This window comes from Buteo buteo, chromosome 2 (genome assembly GCF_964188355.1).
Source record: "Buteo buteo chromosome 2, bButBut1.hap1.1, whole genome shotgun sequence".
NCBI classification, from domain to species: Eukaryota; Metazoa; Chordata; class Aves; order Accipitriformes; family Accipitridae; genus Buteo; species Buteo buteo.
The window spans coordinates 29083143-29101088 of record NC_134172.1 but is presented as its reverse complement, the minus strand read 5'-3'; the positions used below and the strand labels follow the sequence as shown (position 1 = coordinate 29101088).

Sequence of the window (17946 nt, the reverse complement as noted above, 5' to 3'; positions counted from 1 at the left end):
TCTGATTACCAATTACAACAGCCAAAACTGATAGTTACACTGTGCCAGAATATGCACACATTCAAAATCCAAAACATTTCAAAGACACGCTCAGTATCAAAGTAAGCATCTAATTTAATTAAATGATAGAATTTGACACAAACAGGTATAGTCAAGTCAAAAATGTTACAAATGAGTTTTCTTTAAATAAGAAAATGAGACATTGTATGTTAGTAGTTGCATTCACCTGGCCATGGAATATATCAGGAAAATTTACTAAATGTTGTTGCTACAGAGGAATAAAAACATCCTTGACACTTACAAATCCTCATTTCCATAAAGCAAAAGTTTTATTGCCTGTATTTATATAAATAGGGTATCATACATTAAACCCCAGTTTACATATATAAATGGAGAACATTTTGAAGAGCTCTTCAACAGCAACTGGAAAGTGAAATAAATATGCTAACAGGAAAAAAAAGTAACTGCTCTCCCATGCCTACAAATATCAAGTACCTCTTAGATTTTTAACTTAAAAAAGATCTTTGTCAATTAGGCAAGAAATTTAGATGAGAATAAATGTAGCAGATGTATTACAACATTAATGCTAAATCAGAAAATATAACCCAGTCCTGAATGTAATCATGTACATCTACAGAAAACGTTTCCAGATTCTAACTTTTTGCAACTACACTAGAGCTCTTAGAACAAGTGGTATATTACAATATATTCTCTTTTTAAACACCGATTTTCACAGTCCTGGCAATACAGTACCAGTTTATTGCTAGCATTCCATTTAGTATTTCATAGCACGCAAGTGTTAAATAACTCCTATACTGTTTCTACTGGTAAATAAACACACACCAAATAAACTGATGTTATTATCACATACCTTAAAACAGGTTTTTTTTCCCCTAATTTGTGTGAATTTTGTTGCCTACAAAACCAAGGACAACAATACCAATTAGCTCCTAGCACAGTATTAGCAAAATATTATTGACTCTCTCTCAAGTTAATAATCTTAATTCCAGCTGGTAACATAACTACTTCTGGTCAATGACTTAAAATTGTGCATCCTTTTGGGAGCAGACTGGTGTCTGCTAGTGACCAGAAGCAGGATTTTTATAGGTTGATTTCACACTTCCCAGCATATTTCAGAAGTACAGGGAAATGCTGATTATCCAAAAGTCTTCAAATATTTTTGAAGTCAAAATTCATTAAGTAGTTTAAAACTTAAATATTTACAAGTCTCCAGTCCTTAAGATTTCAGATCTTTACAGCACTACCTTAAAAATTAATCAATCAAATGAAACCTCCTATAGTTTACCTGCATTCTGCACTGAAACACACATGACCTTTCAGGGAACTCTTCTCTAGGATATAAACATCACTAGGAGACAAACCCCTCAAATTCTTTATCATTAAAATTCACATCGGGTAGGTACATAGGCAAATAAGATCTTGAATTGCAAAGATATTGCTTTACTATTAACAAAACTTGGTAACAGAAAGAAATGGATTTTTCTTTAAAATAAAAATCTTTAGAATACAATTAACAGTGGCACTTTGAATGAACTTACAAGGAAATGATCATTTGCATACAAGAAAGTGTGATCAAACAATGAACAGAGGAATCCAACAGCATCACTTTGCCATCTTCTGAAGAACACTTTTCAGGTGTTTATTTTGAAGGCCCACTTTCACAGCACAGAAACACTGCTTTGTTTAGAAAAACAAATAAAAGGGCCCATCAGCATTACCCTGAAAACTTTTAATAAAGTTCTTTGGATTTTAGCAAATCCAAAGAGTCCACAATTCCAGGAGTGCTTTTGAACTGAACTGCTTCAATCCTCTGAACAAGGACCATATGCTATACCCAGAGGCTCATTTCAGGAATACCTGTTTCTACCAAGCACAGTCAGACACACATCATTTTACTAATCTGATAGGAATTTATTTTTTCACAGTCAGTAAGTCACAAATGACCTTTGTCTAAAATATATTCTTGGACTATGATGGACATCCATCAGAGCACCCCACGTTTTCAAACAATATTTATGCCTGGACAGTCTCTGCTGGAATGAGATTCCCTGTTGTATCCAGCTGCATACACTTACAAGAGCAAGCAGAAACCGGGCACTCGGTATGGTCCCTAGACAGCAGTAGCAGAAAGAAGAAAAAACATGTAAAATAAAACTAACAAGAATTTTGTAATCCATACATTTAAGTACGTGCAGGGACATAGTATCTTAGAAACACTAGGCATCGTAGTTAAGTTTTGCATATGTTCTAAACCAACAAAACACTATAATGATAGATACAGCAAAGGAGGCATGTCCTACTCAGTGCAGCATACACATGTGAAATAGGAAAGATTTTAATATCAACTTACCTGAACCAGCTAAGCATATGTCCAGCATGTCCACCATGCCTACAGTTGTGACACCAAGTAAACCAGTTGTTGAACTGGGCTAACTTCTTGTCTTTGCTAAGATCCACTTTTTCATCTGACTTGGATCCTCCTGTGCAGAGGCAACCCCCCCACACACAAATATGCTTGTAAATAATTTCTGTTTCAGTCCCAGTAACACTATTAGAATAAATTTGAAATTAGGAACATTATGTGAAGAAGTGGCCTGATTTTAAAAGTGAAGTCAGTAAAATTATTAAGAACTGGTCAAATGCCAAAACAAGAATTTTATTGCTGAACTGTTGTTTCACATCTTACGGACATGCTAAACTTGCCTATTAAACAAATTTTACAGACAGAATCTCTTTCAACAGTGATTTATGTTTCAGTGATTGATTTATGTTACAGTGAATTACGGGCCTGTTTTACTGCACGTGAAATGTTCTGCTTTAGAAAAATCAACAAAATCTAAGGTATGAATTGGAACAATTACAATATAGAAGTCATAACACAGATCAGTGAAAGAATGAGAGGAGATATATAAATAGATGACAACTGCATAGCTGCTCATGGCCCTATAACAAGACTGACCTAATAATATGGACAAAATCAGTTTAGTTTAGACCTTGTATAATGCTGAGCCCAAGACATACAGAACCAAAAGATTCTAGTCATAATATTTCTTAGCTGTGACAGCATGACCCATACATTCTTTTGTACTTGGTGAAAATTAAATTAAATTAAATTTAAATAAAATACAAAAAATTAAATTTAAATTTATTCTCTCTTCCTCTTCCAGCTAAAAATCAATTAATTTACATTCCAAGATTTCTGTAGCATGCCTATAATTCATCTCAAGAAAACACACTTCCCATTTCTTACAGTTTTCAAGGTCACAATACTGACCACCACAATACTTGAATCTTTTCATCTGTCTAACCATGGAATTTCACTGATAATCTCACTGGGAAAACTGTCAGAACCAAGTAACTGTGCATACTGTCTGACATGAAAGAATTGAGACATAGGTTTCATCATAAAATCAGATGGGATGTAAACAAGTTTTCAGTTATGGTCTTCCTCACTCAAAATGATGAATATTTATAGTATGAGTACAAACAGAAAGAAAAAGGTGCAACAGAAGATATTCCAACAGCAACTGCTAATTAGGCCTCTAACTAGTACTCTAGCTGAATAACTAAAACCCACTGTGTCATACCTGGACAGCTGGAAACTGGTGTTCCCATATTTATCAAGCAAAGTGCACAGCGAGGAAGGGGTTTACGGCAACCAGGACAGCTTGTAACTTTTGACTTAGTTGGTGAACCGCTAACTCCATATTGGCTAAAACCTCGCCCCTGATGAGGAATAGCTGAACAGCTGTAAGAGATTGATTTTCCACAAAAATTGCAACTCACAAACACCTAAAGAGAACAAAAGCCCATTAATTTTTTGGTTTGGTTCCACTTTTGCTACACCTGTGAGTGAATTTGTTCAAGCTAGCAAACACTTAATTTACCAGATATTCTAGAGAGTGCCCTGGAAAGACAAGGCTACTTGTGAAGGAGTTCCTAACATCTTGGCTTATAGATGTGGACTGCAGTCCTGAGTAGGCATTAATGATGCTCACTTACCTCAGAAACACATAAAAACATGCACAATTGCTAAAACTTGGAAAGGTATTATTTAAGATAATAAAAAGCCATATCTGAAGTAATGAAAGAAATTAAGTTTACTCTACCTACTATGTAACTAAATCTGGCGTCTCCCTCCTTATAGTCACGTGACCCACTCTAGAGTCCCCAACATGAGTATTTTCCTAATAATCTTTATCTACATACCTTATGCCACAAGTTGTGACTTGATACCAAGGAGCACGTACTTTAACTTAGGGGCTATTTATGTTGATCACATTAATGAAGGAGCAGTAAACTCAACTCTCTCCCATTTGGAGCAGTAAGGATGCAGCTGTCCTTAAACAGCTGTGACAGATATATGAATTCAAAACCAGCCTTCCTTAGAAGCTCTTGGGCCCTAAGGCTTGTAATGCACATACTTAGCAGACATGAGAGAGCGGAAGGTGCTGTGGTAAGACCATGTTGGCTAAAAATGCCACCAGATGTTAAGTAGATAGCATTTGGACAGGGCGTTAGTCTTTGGGTTAGCTTATGTTCAGAACTGATAATGGAAGTTGCTGCTGTTCACTTTTAGTTTAAGGTTCAAGGGCTTCAAAATAGCTTTGAGGTTCGCTTCAGTTAAAACAGAGCCAATTTGAACTAGTTCTTGGTTCAATTCCCTGGTTTCAGCATCACTCTCACGGTGATGCTGAACTCAGCTGGATGTTACATCTCTGGTTTTGTTTTTCAACATGGGAGGAAAAAAACAAGTTTCCCCAGAAAAAGTGTTGAAAAGTTAGTTTCTGAAAGACCACCTGTTATTTGAAAGAAAAAGGTTTAAGAAAAGAAAAAAAAAAAGAACACAAATAAAATGGTAGGGAACTGATTTCCTAGATTAGACATGAAGACACGTAGATTTGTTTACCAGATTTCTGTACTCTCTATCAAAACAGTTATCAAGTCCTTTCTAAAAGAATATTTTGAAAAAAACAGCTACTTTTTCAGGGCAGCCTTAGTTGAAATCTTTCTTTTGCACATGAATCCTCATGAAAGCCAAGGTGTGGCCAGCAACTTTTTTCTATAGAAGTACCATGCCACCTTCCTTTCTGGACTTGTCATACTTCATACAAGAATTACATTTACCTGGGCTAAAGGCTTTGAACTGGGATCCAGCTTACTCCTATGGATATCAAATTCTGCACGTTTATGCCAAAATCTCCAAGCATCCAAAAGATTCCTGTAGTTCTCGATCCAGTACTGAACCCTCTCATCCTTAAGTACATCCGATGGAGAACCCTAAAGCAGGCAGGAAAAAATGTCAGACACTCACTGAAGATACACAATACATATTATTCAGTTTTTCAAAAGGCTTTATAAAGCGTACAACAAGATATGAGAAATAATGCAGTGTAATTTGTCTAGAAAAAGATTAATTTTCTGCTAAACTGTAATGTGAGTTTGATAAAAATTCCCTTCAGTCTGCCTCTCTGGTTGAAAATACTTGTGCTGCCCTGTCCTCCTGAAAACTCATGTCTGTCAGATGAAGGATTATAAAATTCTGTCACATATCACAGTCTATATCATTGATGGTTACATATGCAGTTAAACACAGTTCTGGCAATAGCTGCAACTGTGTAAGGGCCAAGACAAGTCCATCACAAAAAAAGCCAAACCCAATGCCTACAAACAAAAAATCTCACCCGAGTTCTCCATCAAAATCCTGGAAGCAAAAAAATAATGAACCTGTCAGGAAACACACCAGCAATAAGCAGAGGAATGAGTATTCCCAGTTCAGCTAGTGAAAAGGACAATGTTTTTTTTTTGCCTCTTTACCCTGCTATCTCCTCAAGCTACCTCAAACAGAGAGAGAGTGAAGATACATGTTTATAGTTAACATTGAGTGTTTCAGATGATTCCGCAAAACAGGCATATGTACCGTCCCAATTTATTATAGAAAATACTTTTTTACTTCACAAGATTTAGGACTATACTGCTAAAGAAACTATGTTTAGTTCTCCTCTATAAAGATTTATTTTTGAGTGAAACACTAACCTGTAGCATGCAATAGCTTGCTGTCTGGACATCGCCCGTTCTGTCAACATAACTTTCCATCAAGTCAACTCCATCTTTTGTCAGCCCGGTTAACAGTATTCCCTCCAAATTCCCAGCATCTTTCATTTCATTCGTCAGCTTTTCAATAAACCTGTTCAGCTATAAAAAAAAATTTACTTAACTTTTGCTGTCTCTTCATCCCTTCCTAACTCATTTATGTTGGCATATGACAAAACTTTTCATGATTTGAATAGCTTTCTATAAGAGTGTCCGCTGCTAACAGTATATGCTGCTTGCTGGACGTTAGGCAGAAAAAGTTATATGGCTATATCCACGATATTGCAAGAATTCAAGTATTTATCAAGAAACTTTAAGCCTCCTGATAGGAAGTGCAAAAAGGGAGGTTACATATTCTTTAAATACTTCAGTGAATTTAAAAGAAAACATTCCTGCTGTAAAACCAAGCCTGAATTTGAGAGAACATAAATATTTGGAAATAAATACTGAGTAAGTACAAATACTCTTCAGCAAAACAGACATACAGGTAATGCAATAACATTTAACAAACTAGCATGTCATGAATACTAATAAAAAACCCAAACAAACAAGAAGAAAAAAAAAAACCACAAATCAAGCTGAAGGTACAGACTGAAGACCAGATTATACCATACCTTAGATCCTACTGTGATGAGAAAACCAAATCACTCATGACTCATTGCTTCCACTGTTCACCCCTCCACTCCAGAGTTTCTTCCGCCTCTAAATAAAGCCCAGCTTAACAGTTTGCTTAGATGTGCAACCACAAACTTACCTGAGCATCGTTGAGGAACTTGCAAGCAAATGCCACTCTGTCTCGTACAGCTACATTATTTTCATACTTTGGAGAGAAAAATGGGAATACTACCATCACATGCAAGTTTCTGCTTTTTCAATACATTGTTTGTAAAAGTCAGAACATTTGCACTATTGTATAACTATTAAATTGATTATGTACAAAGAAAACATCACATCTGAAGAAAGCTAAAACTAAATATCAGATTAATTGTTTACACTCAGATACAGGTATCAGAGCAAGACTGTGGCTACTGGAACAATCTACTCAAATGGCAGGTAAGCCTGGTACAACTAACTCCAAACACCCAGAACATGGACTTCTCACAAGTATATTGGCACTCGAGGTGCAGCAATGCAATAATATTTACTTTCTGCTTTTTAATCCTTTTACTAGATGTAACACTAAAGAAAAAAAATCCTTGACTAGATTAATTCTGGTACTTAGCCGTGCCCATATTTTTCCCTCCTGATATTCTCAGAATAGAAATTGTGATTGACACTACCAAAACAAGGAGATGTGCTTGGCAAAATCTTTTTCATGCAAACTTCAACAGATGTCACTGAAGTAAAAATTAAAATTAAAAAAACCCCCACCTTATGATCTGTCAGTTTCCAACTCATCAATAAAAAACTACAAAATTATTACCTAACATCCAGAGAACAAGAGCATTCTCTCTTGAAGAAAGAAAAAAAACACTCGGGTTTCTCTCCTCTGGGATTCTTACGTTATTTTTTTTTAATACCCTAAAAGCATCATATGACAACTTTGTTTTCAACAGGTTTAGGCCAATTACACTGTTGCATGACAGGAGTCCTCCCTTGGGCTAAATAATTCCTACTGAATCAAGTATTTCTGTTGTTCTCTAACCAAGCAGCAAGCATGTTACTCCTCCAAAGACCCAAAGCATCTCATATTAAAGATATAGTTTGCTCTTCACATGGCAATTCTATACCAATTTCAGAAGATGTGAAATTATTCTGTTTACTGTTTCAACACAGTGAAATTATTCTAACAAGTAAACAAGGAAAAATAAAATACAATTCAATGCAAATATAGCTTGATGAAAGTTCTGCAAACTCCCCTGCACTTATTCTGTTTTGTGCATTTCCATTACTAACCTCTCTCCCCTTTTGCCCCCCCCCCAATTATTTTGATAATGCATTTCTAGCGGTTTAATAACTCCATGCTAAAAAAATTTCCTCTAAAGAATGCGTGAACTATATTGGATATTTTAGCTGCTTATGCATGTTTCGTTCACTAATGTAACATTCACCGATATGAGATGTCTGTTTAGCAGAAAAAAAATGTTATCTGTCAGCATCAGGAGAAAATAATACATTCTAATCTGATTAATTCATGGACTATATAGCACTTCCCTGACACATGTGTATGTGTATATATATGCACCTATTACTTAAAGGAATTTTAACATAACAGAAATTTACTCACCAAAACACCATCATATGAACCAGACTCACTTGTCAGGAAAGCAAACATAGCACACAAGTAGGGATTGTTCAACTGCAGTCTTAGAGTACTGCACATTTCTCTCCAAAGTGAGTTCTTCTCATCCGTGTAGCCTGACAGAGCCATTGCTACTACATTAAGGTTCAGATCACCTGATTTATTAAAAACAACCAGTGAAACAATATTCAAGTTATGGACTTAAAAAAACCCAAACAATTAAAACTGTAATTGAAAGCATCAGTTTGAAACAGAACGTTTTGTCAAGATGCAAGACAAAATGCAGTAGAATTAACACTAGCTAAAATAAATGTGCATACACTAGCATTTATTTCTGTTTTAAATGCCTCTGTTCAGCTAATAGCTCAAAGTTACAAGCCCACATGAATGACAGCCTGAGTTATACTTCAAGCAACATCACACTGGTTCTGGTATTTTGAAATAGTTTTGAACTGCTAAATGTGTTCCTACCACTATCAGAAAAGATTGTCATTACCATAATTCACATCCACAAGAAGTGAAAAGATAGGATTGTATACACAGCCATCACTTAACTGACCTAGCTGGAGGATGACAACTGCATATAGCAGCTTCAAGTTAACAAGTTTCCTGAAAACATTAAATCTATTTCATCTAATTATTCATTCTGTCATAAAGTTCAATTTTATTTTTTAAGATAGCGTGTCTCCACTCTGAACCTTCCCTATGGAAAGCACACATACACTTCCCCCACCAGAAAAGGGCAATATTAAAAATAAAAGAACCTTAACAGTTCCCTTCATGTCTTACCTATCCACTTCAGCGGCAAGATAGTCTTTTAAATTTAATAAAAGAACACAGATGCAAACCGCACTTGTAGGAGGAATACTGGCAAGAAAACAGAACAAAAATACCTCCATCTCCTGGCTCTAGTAGCTTAACTTTTCCCTCATACATTGCAACTCTTGCCAAATATTACTCCAAAACAAATGTTTTCTGCAGACCCTGAATATTACATTTGAGTTATTCCACAGCCATCGCACTGGTGGAAAGCTCCATATAGCCCAAAGGAAGCAGGTATACATGACATCTAGCCAAGACACAATTCCATTAAACTAAAAGAATCCCACTAGTTCTCAGTGTAACACTTTCTGGGCTGTGTATCTGTCATGGTTTAATCCCAGCCAGCAACTAAGCACCAGGCAGCTGCTTGCTCACTTCCCCCCCACCCAGTGGGATGGAGGAGAGAATCAGGAGAAAAAAAAAAAAAAAGTAAAACTCATGGGTTGAGATAAAGACAGTTTAATAGAACAGAAAGGAAGAAAATAATAATGATAATGGTAATAAAATGACAATAATAATAATAATAGAAGAATTGGAATATACAAAACAAGTGATGCACAATGCAATTGCTCACAACTCGCCGACTGATACCCAGTTAGTTCCTGAGCAGCAATCTGCAACCCCTGGCCAACTCCCCCCAGCTCTATATACTGAGCATGATGTCATACGGTATGAGATATCCCTTTGGTCAGCTGGGTTCAGCTGTCCCAGCTGTGTCCCCTCCCAGCTTCTTGTGCACCCCCAGCCCACTCACTGGTGGGGCAGTGTGAGAAGCAGAAAAGGCCTTGACTCTGTGTAAGCACTGCTCAGCAGTAATGAAAACATCTCTGTGTTATCAACATTGTTTTCAGCACAAATCCAAAACACAGCCTCATACCAGCTACTATGAAGAAAATTAACTCTATCCCAGCCAAAACCAGCACAATATCAATAGGAAATTCTGAAACATACAATCTATTTTAACTAGATAGTAAGGCATATGACAGTCTGAGGAGTGAAAGATCAGGATCTGTCAGATTCTCAGGCTCCAACACAACCACTTGAAGTAACTATTTTATAAGACAACAGGCATCTTTTCCATACTATCTTCCACTATTCTGTTTACAGAAAAAAATCTACTAAGGTGATATAATGTCAAAGTAAAAGATACTAAACACAATACGCACCTTTTCCCGAGGAAGCCCCTTTATTTAGAATTTGTATTGCTCGCCGTATGTCCAAGTTGAAAAGTGCTACAGCAGCAGCTCGCTCCCAGTCTCCTTCCTGTTCCAATGAATTTAAAAAAGGTTCCACATCTAAGTCTGTTCCCTTCTTTATCCACCCACAGAGCTGCAAAGCCAAGGATCTCTCCTCACTCAGATACTGAATAATATCTGCTTGTCTATCAGATCCACTCCTGCTGTGCCTGAGGTTCTCTGTTGTTCCTAGAAATGGAAAATAAGTTAAATTATGCTTAAATCACAATTTAAATTGCAACACTTTGATTTCAATCATAAAGCAGAGTACAAAAGCTGAGTATCATATTTTAGTACTTTAAATTAACATCACTAAAAGCTCCATGGTAAGTAGCAGCATCCACAAAATCATTTTGATCTGCTAAAAATCATGCATCTAAATTTGACACATATTTCCCACTAAGTCTTTTTTCTTTCCCCTACCCCCTAAGATTTTGGAGGTTCTTGTTAGAATTGACAGGAGTTATCAGTATGTTCAATTTGAAAATACATACTACACAGTCAAGCACCTGCTTTACCAGTTCTCTTCTTCTTAGCAACCATGAATGTGCTAGAAGCTTTCCCACCACTAAAGAGGTTTTTTTTTTGCTCCAAGGAGCATAAACATTAGTAAGACACATAATGAATAGAGAAGGAAAGATTCAAATAATAAATTATACTAATAAAAACTTTACTGAGCATGAGAGGCATGTGATGCACCAGAGGTGATTAACACTACAGAACAAGACAGCTCATTTAAACACAGTTATACAAATGTGATTAGTACATTAGCAGTGACTACAGTAAAGTCAGCTTCCTAGAACTACACTCCTATGTGGAACTTCAAAAAATATAATAGTTATGTGGGGAGCAAGAATTTTCAGCGCCATAGTCAAAACCCAAATGTTTGAAATAGTTCAGTTGAAGATTTACCTCTGAGAATACTTTGTTTTTATGATTACTGACTTTCCAAGAACACTGAAAATTCTGGAAGTTCCTGTAATATAAACTGTTAACAGTTTATATTCCTGTAATATAACTGTTAAAACACAAGCAGAAATACTTTGTTTCTATATTTTTAAATAGCCTCTTTCAACAATTTTTAAAGACAGACCCACGAGTGCATCATTCTGTAAACATACTATAATAGAACTTATCAAAGTTGGAACATTCTTACCCAAAGATGACTTCAGAATTGATTTAATGCCAGCATAAACTAAGGGACCTTTGTTTCCTGTAAGTTTTTGATCCATATCTTCAGTATACTGCTTCATAAGTATTTTCATGTATAGGAAGCTTAATTTTTCCCAAGTGTTTGAAAAACTTTTTTTTTTTTAATTTAAAGTCACATCCTATTAACATGTGCAAAGTATTTACAGGATGTTGCATTATATTTAAAGATATTCATGCATTTCATATAACTGGTTTACATATAAAGGTATATTACTTCTTTAGGATATAAGCTACAGTAAAATAAAGGATATAATGCAGAGTGTACCAAAGCGATTTCAGCTGAGGATCTTCATTTCCAGCTAGGAGGTGATTTCTCCAAACTTGTTCAGTATCAAGACCATACCTTGACAGAGCTCTAAGCCGCATTTTGGTTGCTATGTCTTTTTCCAAGGAACTAGCCTTTCCTTCTTCTGTACACTCATATAAATGTCGTCCACAAGCCCACATTAAGGATGTCACTGGACTCCATGCAAGAGAAATTCTTTCAAAAACTGTGAAGTCAGACATAGTCCTATTGGGAGTCACTACCACCATTCGATTTTGACTTGTGGGATGCCAGGCAAATGAAGCAATGTAGTTTTCACACGGTTGGACACTTCTTTCAATTATTGTTGGCTCAGTTTCATCTCCAATAGGGGTGGGAGTATGCTGCATGTCATACAGTCTAATGATATTACTATCCCTTGTTAAAGTAGCTAACAGTCCAGTTCTTGTTGGACACCACGCAACTTTTGTTAAGGGTTTTGGTTGCTCTGTCAAGGTCAAAACAGGCTTTTCAAACTTTCTTAAATCCCATATGGCAACCTGACCTTCATAGAAGGAAGCTACACGATCATGGAAATAGGGATCAACAGTTACTCCTTGGACAGCCTTCGTGTTTACAAATATTTTTTGGCTCGTGTTCCTCAGATCAAAGATAGCTAAATTTCGATGCATTCCAGCTAAAAGCAGCTTCTGATCCCGTGGAAGCCAACAGAGAGAGAGACAAGCATCGTTCTGTCCTAATTCATACAGTGGCTTTGTTACGACCAGTCCTGCTTCCGGATCTCCTGCTGAAAGTCTTACTTTCTCTGTAGCAACTGCAGTCTCTGGGGCATATTTGCTACTGATATCCCAGATCAATACTGAAAAATCAGCCCGATGTTTATCTAACCCAGCAGCAAGCCAATTACTATCTAGTGGGTTCCACGCAAGGGTATTACATTGCCGTGCGTGTTTAGGGACAAACTCTTTGCCTATCAAATCTTTAGATTTTGAGTTGTGATCTTGACCAAGGCTAGTAAGTACCACTCGACCGTTGGCCTGTCCAACAGCAAGGAGACATTCAGGATCGTACTTTGGATACCAAGCCACACATTTCATATACGGTGTATCTGAATTTATTGACAAAAGCGTAGCTGTAGTTTCTTCCGATAACCGCAAGGACCCTGCCTTGAGTTCTGAACTTACAGCAGAGTCAATGTGATAAAGGCTCAATTCCGAATCACATACAACAAATCTGTCAACGTGGTGTGGGGCCCACAGAATATCAGGTTTGGAGCCACTCATGTTTAGGGTAAGTTTACACACAATTTAAGCTCTTGTAAGAAGATTCAGGTGATATCCATGCATATGGAAACTGTTGAGAAAATAATTTGTAGGAATGTTATCAAACCCCAAATTTCTTTGTAATCAGAGATCATCTTTAAACAAACAAAAATACAGTTCCGAATGACTTTTAGCCCAAGGGTTTAATGCGTATACGTTTCAGGCCAAAACTTTAAGCGTTCCCTGCATCGCATCACTTTCCCTGCAGCACACTTTGTTTTTAGTGGTATATGCCTACTGAGACAGAACCAACATAGCCACCTACAAACTGACAATAGGATTTGCTGTGTTTGCAAACTCCACCCCACTATTAAGGAAGAAGGGATTAACTGAGATGTGATGTGGCAAGATATGTGGGCGTCCTGCTGGTAAAAAGCCACTCCCTGAAATAGGTAGATGAAAAGTTCTCTGCCTCATTGAAGTGCACTAATTGACAAAAATTATAGTCTGTCTGTTTTGTCTAAAGCCTGTTGCATTGCCTAGAAAGCCTTGCCCTCTTTGAAGATTTCTGCAGAAACACAACTTCCCACTCCTCATCTTATTCCACTGCTCCTAATCCCACCTTCTGCCCCAACATTACCTTGTCTTTGTTCATCTTTGGCCTAGCAGCATTCATAAATGTACACTACTGTTAAATTCAATTTACGCTTTCAGTAGCCGCATGCCCAGAATCGTTACACGTGCCTATGTACAAAAAGACCCCACAGATCCTATAAACCTCTTCTATAATTGGAGAAAGGGACACACTACAGTGGGAAGCATGGAAAGGGAGCGTTATTTACTTCTCCCGGGCCTCCTGTGGCTGCTGGTTGCTCCCCAGCCCGGCTCCTACGTGCTCGGGGCAGGGGCGGGGGAGCAGGGTACCCAGGCCGCAGCCCGGCCCGCCTCGCCGCTCCCTGCCCAGGGGCAGCGCGACGCCAGAGCCGCGGAACGAGGAAACCGCCGAGGCCCGCCGGGACACCGCGGCGGCGGTGGGAAGGGACCGGAGCGCAGATGACCGCTACCCTCCCACCCTTCCCGGGCGCGGCAGCTGCTCACCCACCCCACGGGGCCCTCCGGCACCGGCACCACCGCCACCGGGGGGCGGGCGGGGGGCGGCGACCCGCCGCCAGCCGGCCCCGCCGTCCGAGGAGGAAGAACAGGAGGCGCACGGGGGCTTCCGGTTGCGAGCGCAGCGGGGAAGGAAAAACTGCGGCGCTTCCGGCGCGCCGGGCAAGGAAAGCCGCTGCACTTCCGGCGCGCGGGGCAGCCAGGAAGGTGAGCGCCCGCTCACGTAGAGCGCCTTCCGCCGGAAGGAGGCGTGAGCTCACTTCCGGCCCCGGCGCCGCCCGCTCTTTCTTGGCCCTTTTTCTGGCAGCTACGCCCGCTTGGCAGTAGCTGGGCCAGCGTAAACCCGCAGGGCGGGGTTGGGGTGGCCTGGTCGAAGCCGACAAGCTGCGGGTCTCTGTCAAAGTTAGAAGAATCCGCAGGGCTGAGTGAACGCCGGTCGCACCGGGAAGCAGTGACGCAGCAGGCGAAGGATGGCTTGACGCCTGCGCTGGTTTTATTTGTTGAAATGCTCCTGCTGCTTTATGTGACGCTGTTCAGCGCCTCCTCGTGAAAAGGTTACTCGCAATTAGCGTGCCAGCGACAGGTGGGAAAAGGGCAAAACAGTGGCAGCGATGCCCCACCCCAATTTTTACACATCCCTGGAAGTAACTAGTAAGCGGAGGAACCAGACAGTGTTACTTACGCTGGAAAGTGCAACAGGCATGAACTGAGATGACAAAACCTCCAAAAATCTCACCCGGTTTGCAGCCTGCTGTTGCCTATTTGCCTTCGGAATGGCTTCCCAGAAGCCTTCCCACGCAGAAGTGGGGTGTGACGCACAAAGTTCCTGGTACCAGTGGCCCTCTTTGCTTTGTGTTCAGCCGCTTTTGCGTTTCATCCCTCTGGCTTCTGTCGTTCCAAGTTCTTGTCCCTGTTCCAATCCAAGTGTTTCTTGACTGGGTGCAGATGACCTTTTTCAAAGGCTTACGGTTTGGCCAAAATTCAGTAGAACTGCCTAAGAATTACAGCAAGTACATCCTTCTTTCTCTTCCCCTAAGCTCTGTACTTCCTAAAGTATACCCTACTGCTTTAAAACATTAAGGATGCAGGTTTTATTTAACAAAGAAAAACGCCTGGTTTTCGTTAGCCTCATTCTTGGAAATGACTGGATTGCTTTGGCTAAAATGTAGACAGAAAGACATCTGGTACGAATAGTTACAGCTTATGTTTCTGAAGTTACATAAAGCTATAAATAACAAAACCCAGAGTCTTAAATAGAAAATATTGGGCAACCTTACTAAAAGGCCGTGGTACCCAGCCTATCAGTAGTTATACAGATGTGTTCTAAACACGTTCTCTAGATGTGTCCTTTGTTTCATCCCTGTTTTTGAACATGCTCTGTGGTGGGAATTGCAAGGGGGTATGGAGTCTAATCCAAGCCCTACAGATGCCAAACAGGAGTCTTTATTTGACTTTGTAGACTCAGAAAGAAACATAACCAGGGGAAGAGCAATTGAAGCCTTATTACCCAGACCTGTAGGATAAACTCAAAACTATATCTCACTTATGTAAGTAGAAAATACTGCAAAATAGGTATTATTGTCATTGCTCAGATTTATCATGTGGATCGTAACTAAATTCTGTCAATGGTAATTCTGAATATTTTTCCTTACATTCTACGTACTATACCGAAGACAAAATGGAAGTGTTTGTAAATTCTTAGGGAGCAGTCACTAAGCAAAGTATTTCAGTAAAGATCTCAAAGGAAAGCAAGAAGTTTTGTCAAATGGAAGAAAAAGTAGTCTGCAACATGATAACATTCTGAAGGCACAGGAAATTTTGTGTCTTCACTGGGGTTTGTAGCATCTCTTCAGGAATGAGGGAATTACAGAAAAAAAAATTGAAACATCAATCTAGAAAGGAAGCATTTAATATCTCATATGAGAAAGGCAAAAAATGTCTTGAACAACCATTTAAGAAGCTGTTAGGATGCTAAGGTAACTGTTTTATCAGATAACAGAAAACTATTCAGGGCATGTTTTGAAGGCCGCCTGAACATAAAAAAAGTAGCCAAGAAAACTGTACATAGAATCTGTTGCAGTGGATTATAAAACTTTTTTAGGTAACTTGTATTGATGATGATGATGATGTTGAAGAAACAAGCATTTGTCATCTCTAAAGTATCAGAAACTATAATGAACTAAGAAGGGGTATAAAGTGCAACAAAAGACGTGGTTTGTTATGAAGGAGGATGGTTCAGCGTATTTCAATGTAGAATATTGGCGTATTGTTTAAATGGATATTTTTATTAAGTCAGTGTTTAAGAATTAATACTTTTGTGCTGGTTTTGACTGGGATAGAATTAATTTTCTTCATAGTAGCTGGTATGGGGCTGTGTTTTGGATTTGTGCTGAAAACAGTGTTGATAACACAGAGATGTTTTCATTATTGCCGAGCTGTGCTTACACAGAGTCAGGGCCTTTTCTGCTCCTCACCCCACCCCACCAGCAAGTGGACTGGGGGTGCAGAAGAAGTTGGGAGGGGACACAGCCGGGACAGCTGACCCCAACTGACCCAAGGGGTATTCCAGACCATACGACGTCATGCCCAGCATATAAAGGTGGGGGAAGAAGAAGGAAGGGGGGACGTTCAGAGTGATGGCCTTTGTCTTCCCAAGTAACCGTTATGTGTGATGGAGCTCTGCTTTCCTGGAGATGGCTGAACACCTGCCTGCTGATGGGAAGTAGCTAATGAATGACTTGTTTTGCTTTGCTTGTGCACACAGCTTTTGCTTTACCTATTAAACTGTCTTTATCTTAGACCATGAGTTTTCTCACTTTTACTGTTCCGATTCTCTCCCCCATCCCACCAAGGTGGAGTGAGCAAGCAGCTGTGTGGTGCTTAGTTGCTAAACCATGACAATATGTTTTATTTTAAATGTATTTTTAAATTTTTGATAATCCAACCAAATTATTAGTAATTATTAAGAAATGTTAATAAATAAAACCACTTTCTTTTTGTCTTTCCTTTTTTTGTATGTAGGGACTGGAACGTCCATTTGGCCCTAAAGGACCTTGGGGACCTCAGGTAAGTGAAACGTAAGGTATAGAAATACTCTTTCACAGTTTTCTGAGAGTTCATTATGTATTTCATACACAATCTAATTTTGTTGCTAAATGGTACACATGTGGGGGCAAAAAATAATACATTCTGGTAATGCCAAGAATTTGCTGCACATCTGGCATGGGGCACAGAGCTGTGTTGGTACAGCCAACTTTTCAGCTGGGCCCTCCGTATGTGCTGTGATATTTTTTCCTTTCACTGAGGACCTGCCAGTTCATTTTCCCTGCTGCTGGAATTTCTGGTGAGCTACTCAGGTAGCCAAAGTGGCAGCTTCCGCAGCGTCCCAGAATGACTGGTAAAGTAACTCCTCTTTAACAAACAGCCAAAGAGACTGAAACCAATCAAGCAGTCTCAAAAATGCTGTGATTGTTAAATAACTCTGTGCTGAATCAGAAAAATCGAAACAGAGTCCCCTTGGTAGCAATTGCCCAACATGCTTTTTTTTTCACTAGCTGTTGTCAATGGCTGGTCCCTGATGCTTTCTGTCTCGGCAGTTGATGGAAGGGTTTATAGCAGTCATTGAGTATTTTAACTTCTACAGTCTTTTTGGAGGGGAGACAGGAATCTGTAGAGAGTTGCTTA

General features: G+C 39.0%; 1 protein-coding gene across 3 annotated transcripts; it reads right to left on the bottom strand.

Annotated features, from left to right (window-relative positions):
* Nucleotides 1–306: 306 nt before the first annotated feature.
* Nucleotides 307–14385, bottom strand: MIOS (meiosis regulator for oocyte development). Of its 3 annotated transcripts, none has more exons than XM_075049769.1 (11): nucleotides 14255–14385; nucleotides 11877–13243; nucleotides 11570–11668; nucleotides 10345–10602; nucleotides 8342–8511; nucleotides 6869–6934; nucleotides 6058–6216; nucleotides 5149–5301; nucleotides 3609–3813; nucleotides 2372–2501; nucleotides 307–2131 (listed from the first exon to the last, which is right to left on the bottom strand). In XM_075049769.1, exons 2-11 carry the CDS (start codon nucleotides 13171–13173, stop codon nucleotides 2035–2037), a joined length of 2634 nt encoding a protein of 877 aa, XP_074905870.1. In that variant the 5' UTR covers nucleotides 13174–13243; nucleotides 14255–14385; the 3' UTR covers nucleotides 307–2034. The 3 variants fall into 3 exon arrangements, 2 of the variants coding, with proteins under 2 accessions (XP_074905870.1, XP_074905880.1); XM_075049779.1 differs by having other exon boundaries at nucleotides 14251–14382; XR_012653363.1 differs by lacking the exon at nucleotides 307–2131 and having other exon boundaries at nucleotides 3609–3769.
* Between the last annotated feature and the right edge of the window lie 3561 nt (nucleotides 14386–17946).

Coding starts and splice junctions, on each gene's coding strand:
- MIOS (XM_075049769.1), bottom strand. CDS start 13,173: ATGAGTGGCTCCAAACCTGATATTCTGTGGGCCCCACACCACGTTGAC. Junction 8,512..10,344: donor AGGGGCTTCCTCGGGAAAAG/GTGCGTATTGTG, acceptor TTAATAAATCAG/GTGATCTGAACCTTAATGTA. Junction 6,217..6,868: donor AGTTCCTCAACGATGCTCAG/GTAAGTTTGTGG, acceptor TTTTTTTTATAG/CTGAACAGGTTTATTGAAAA.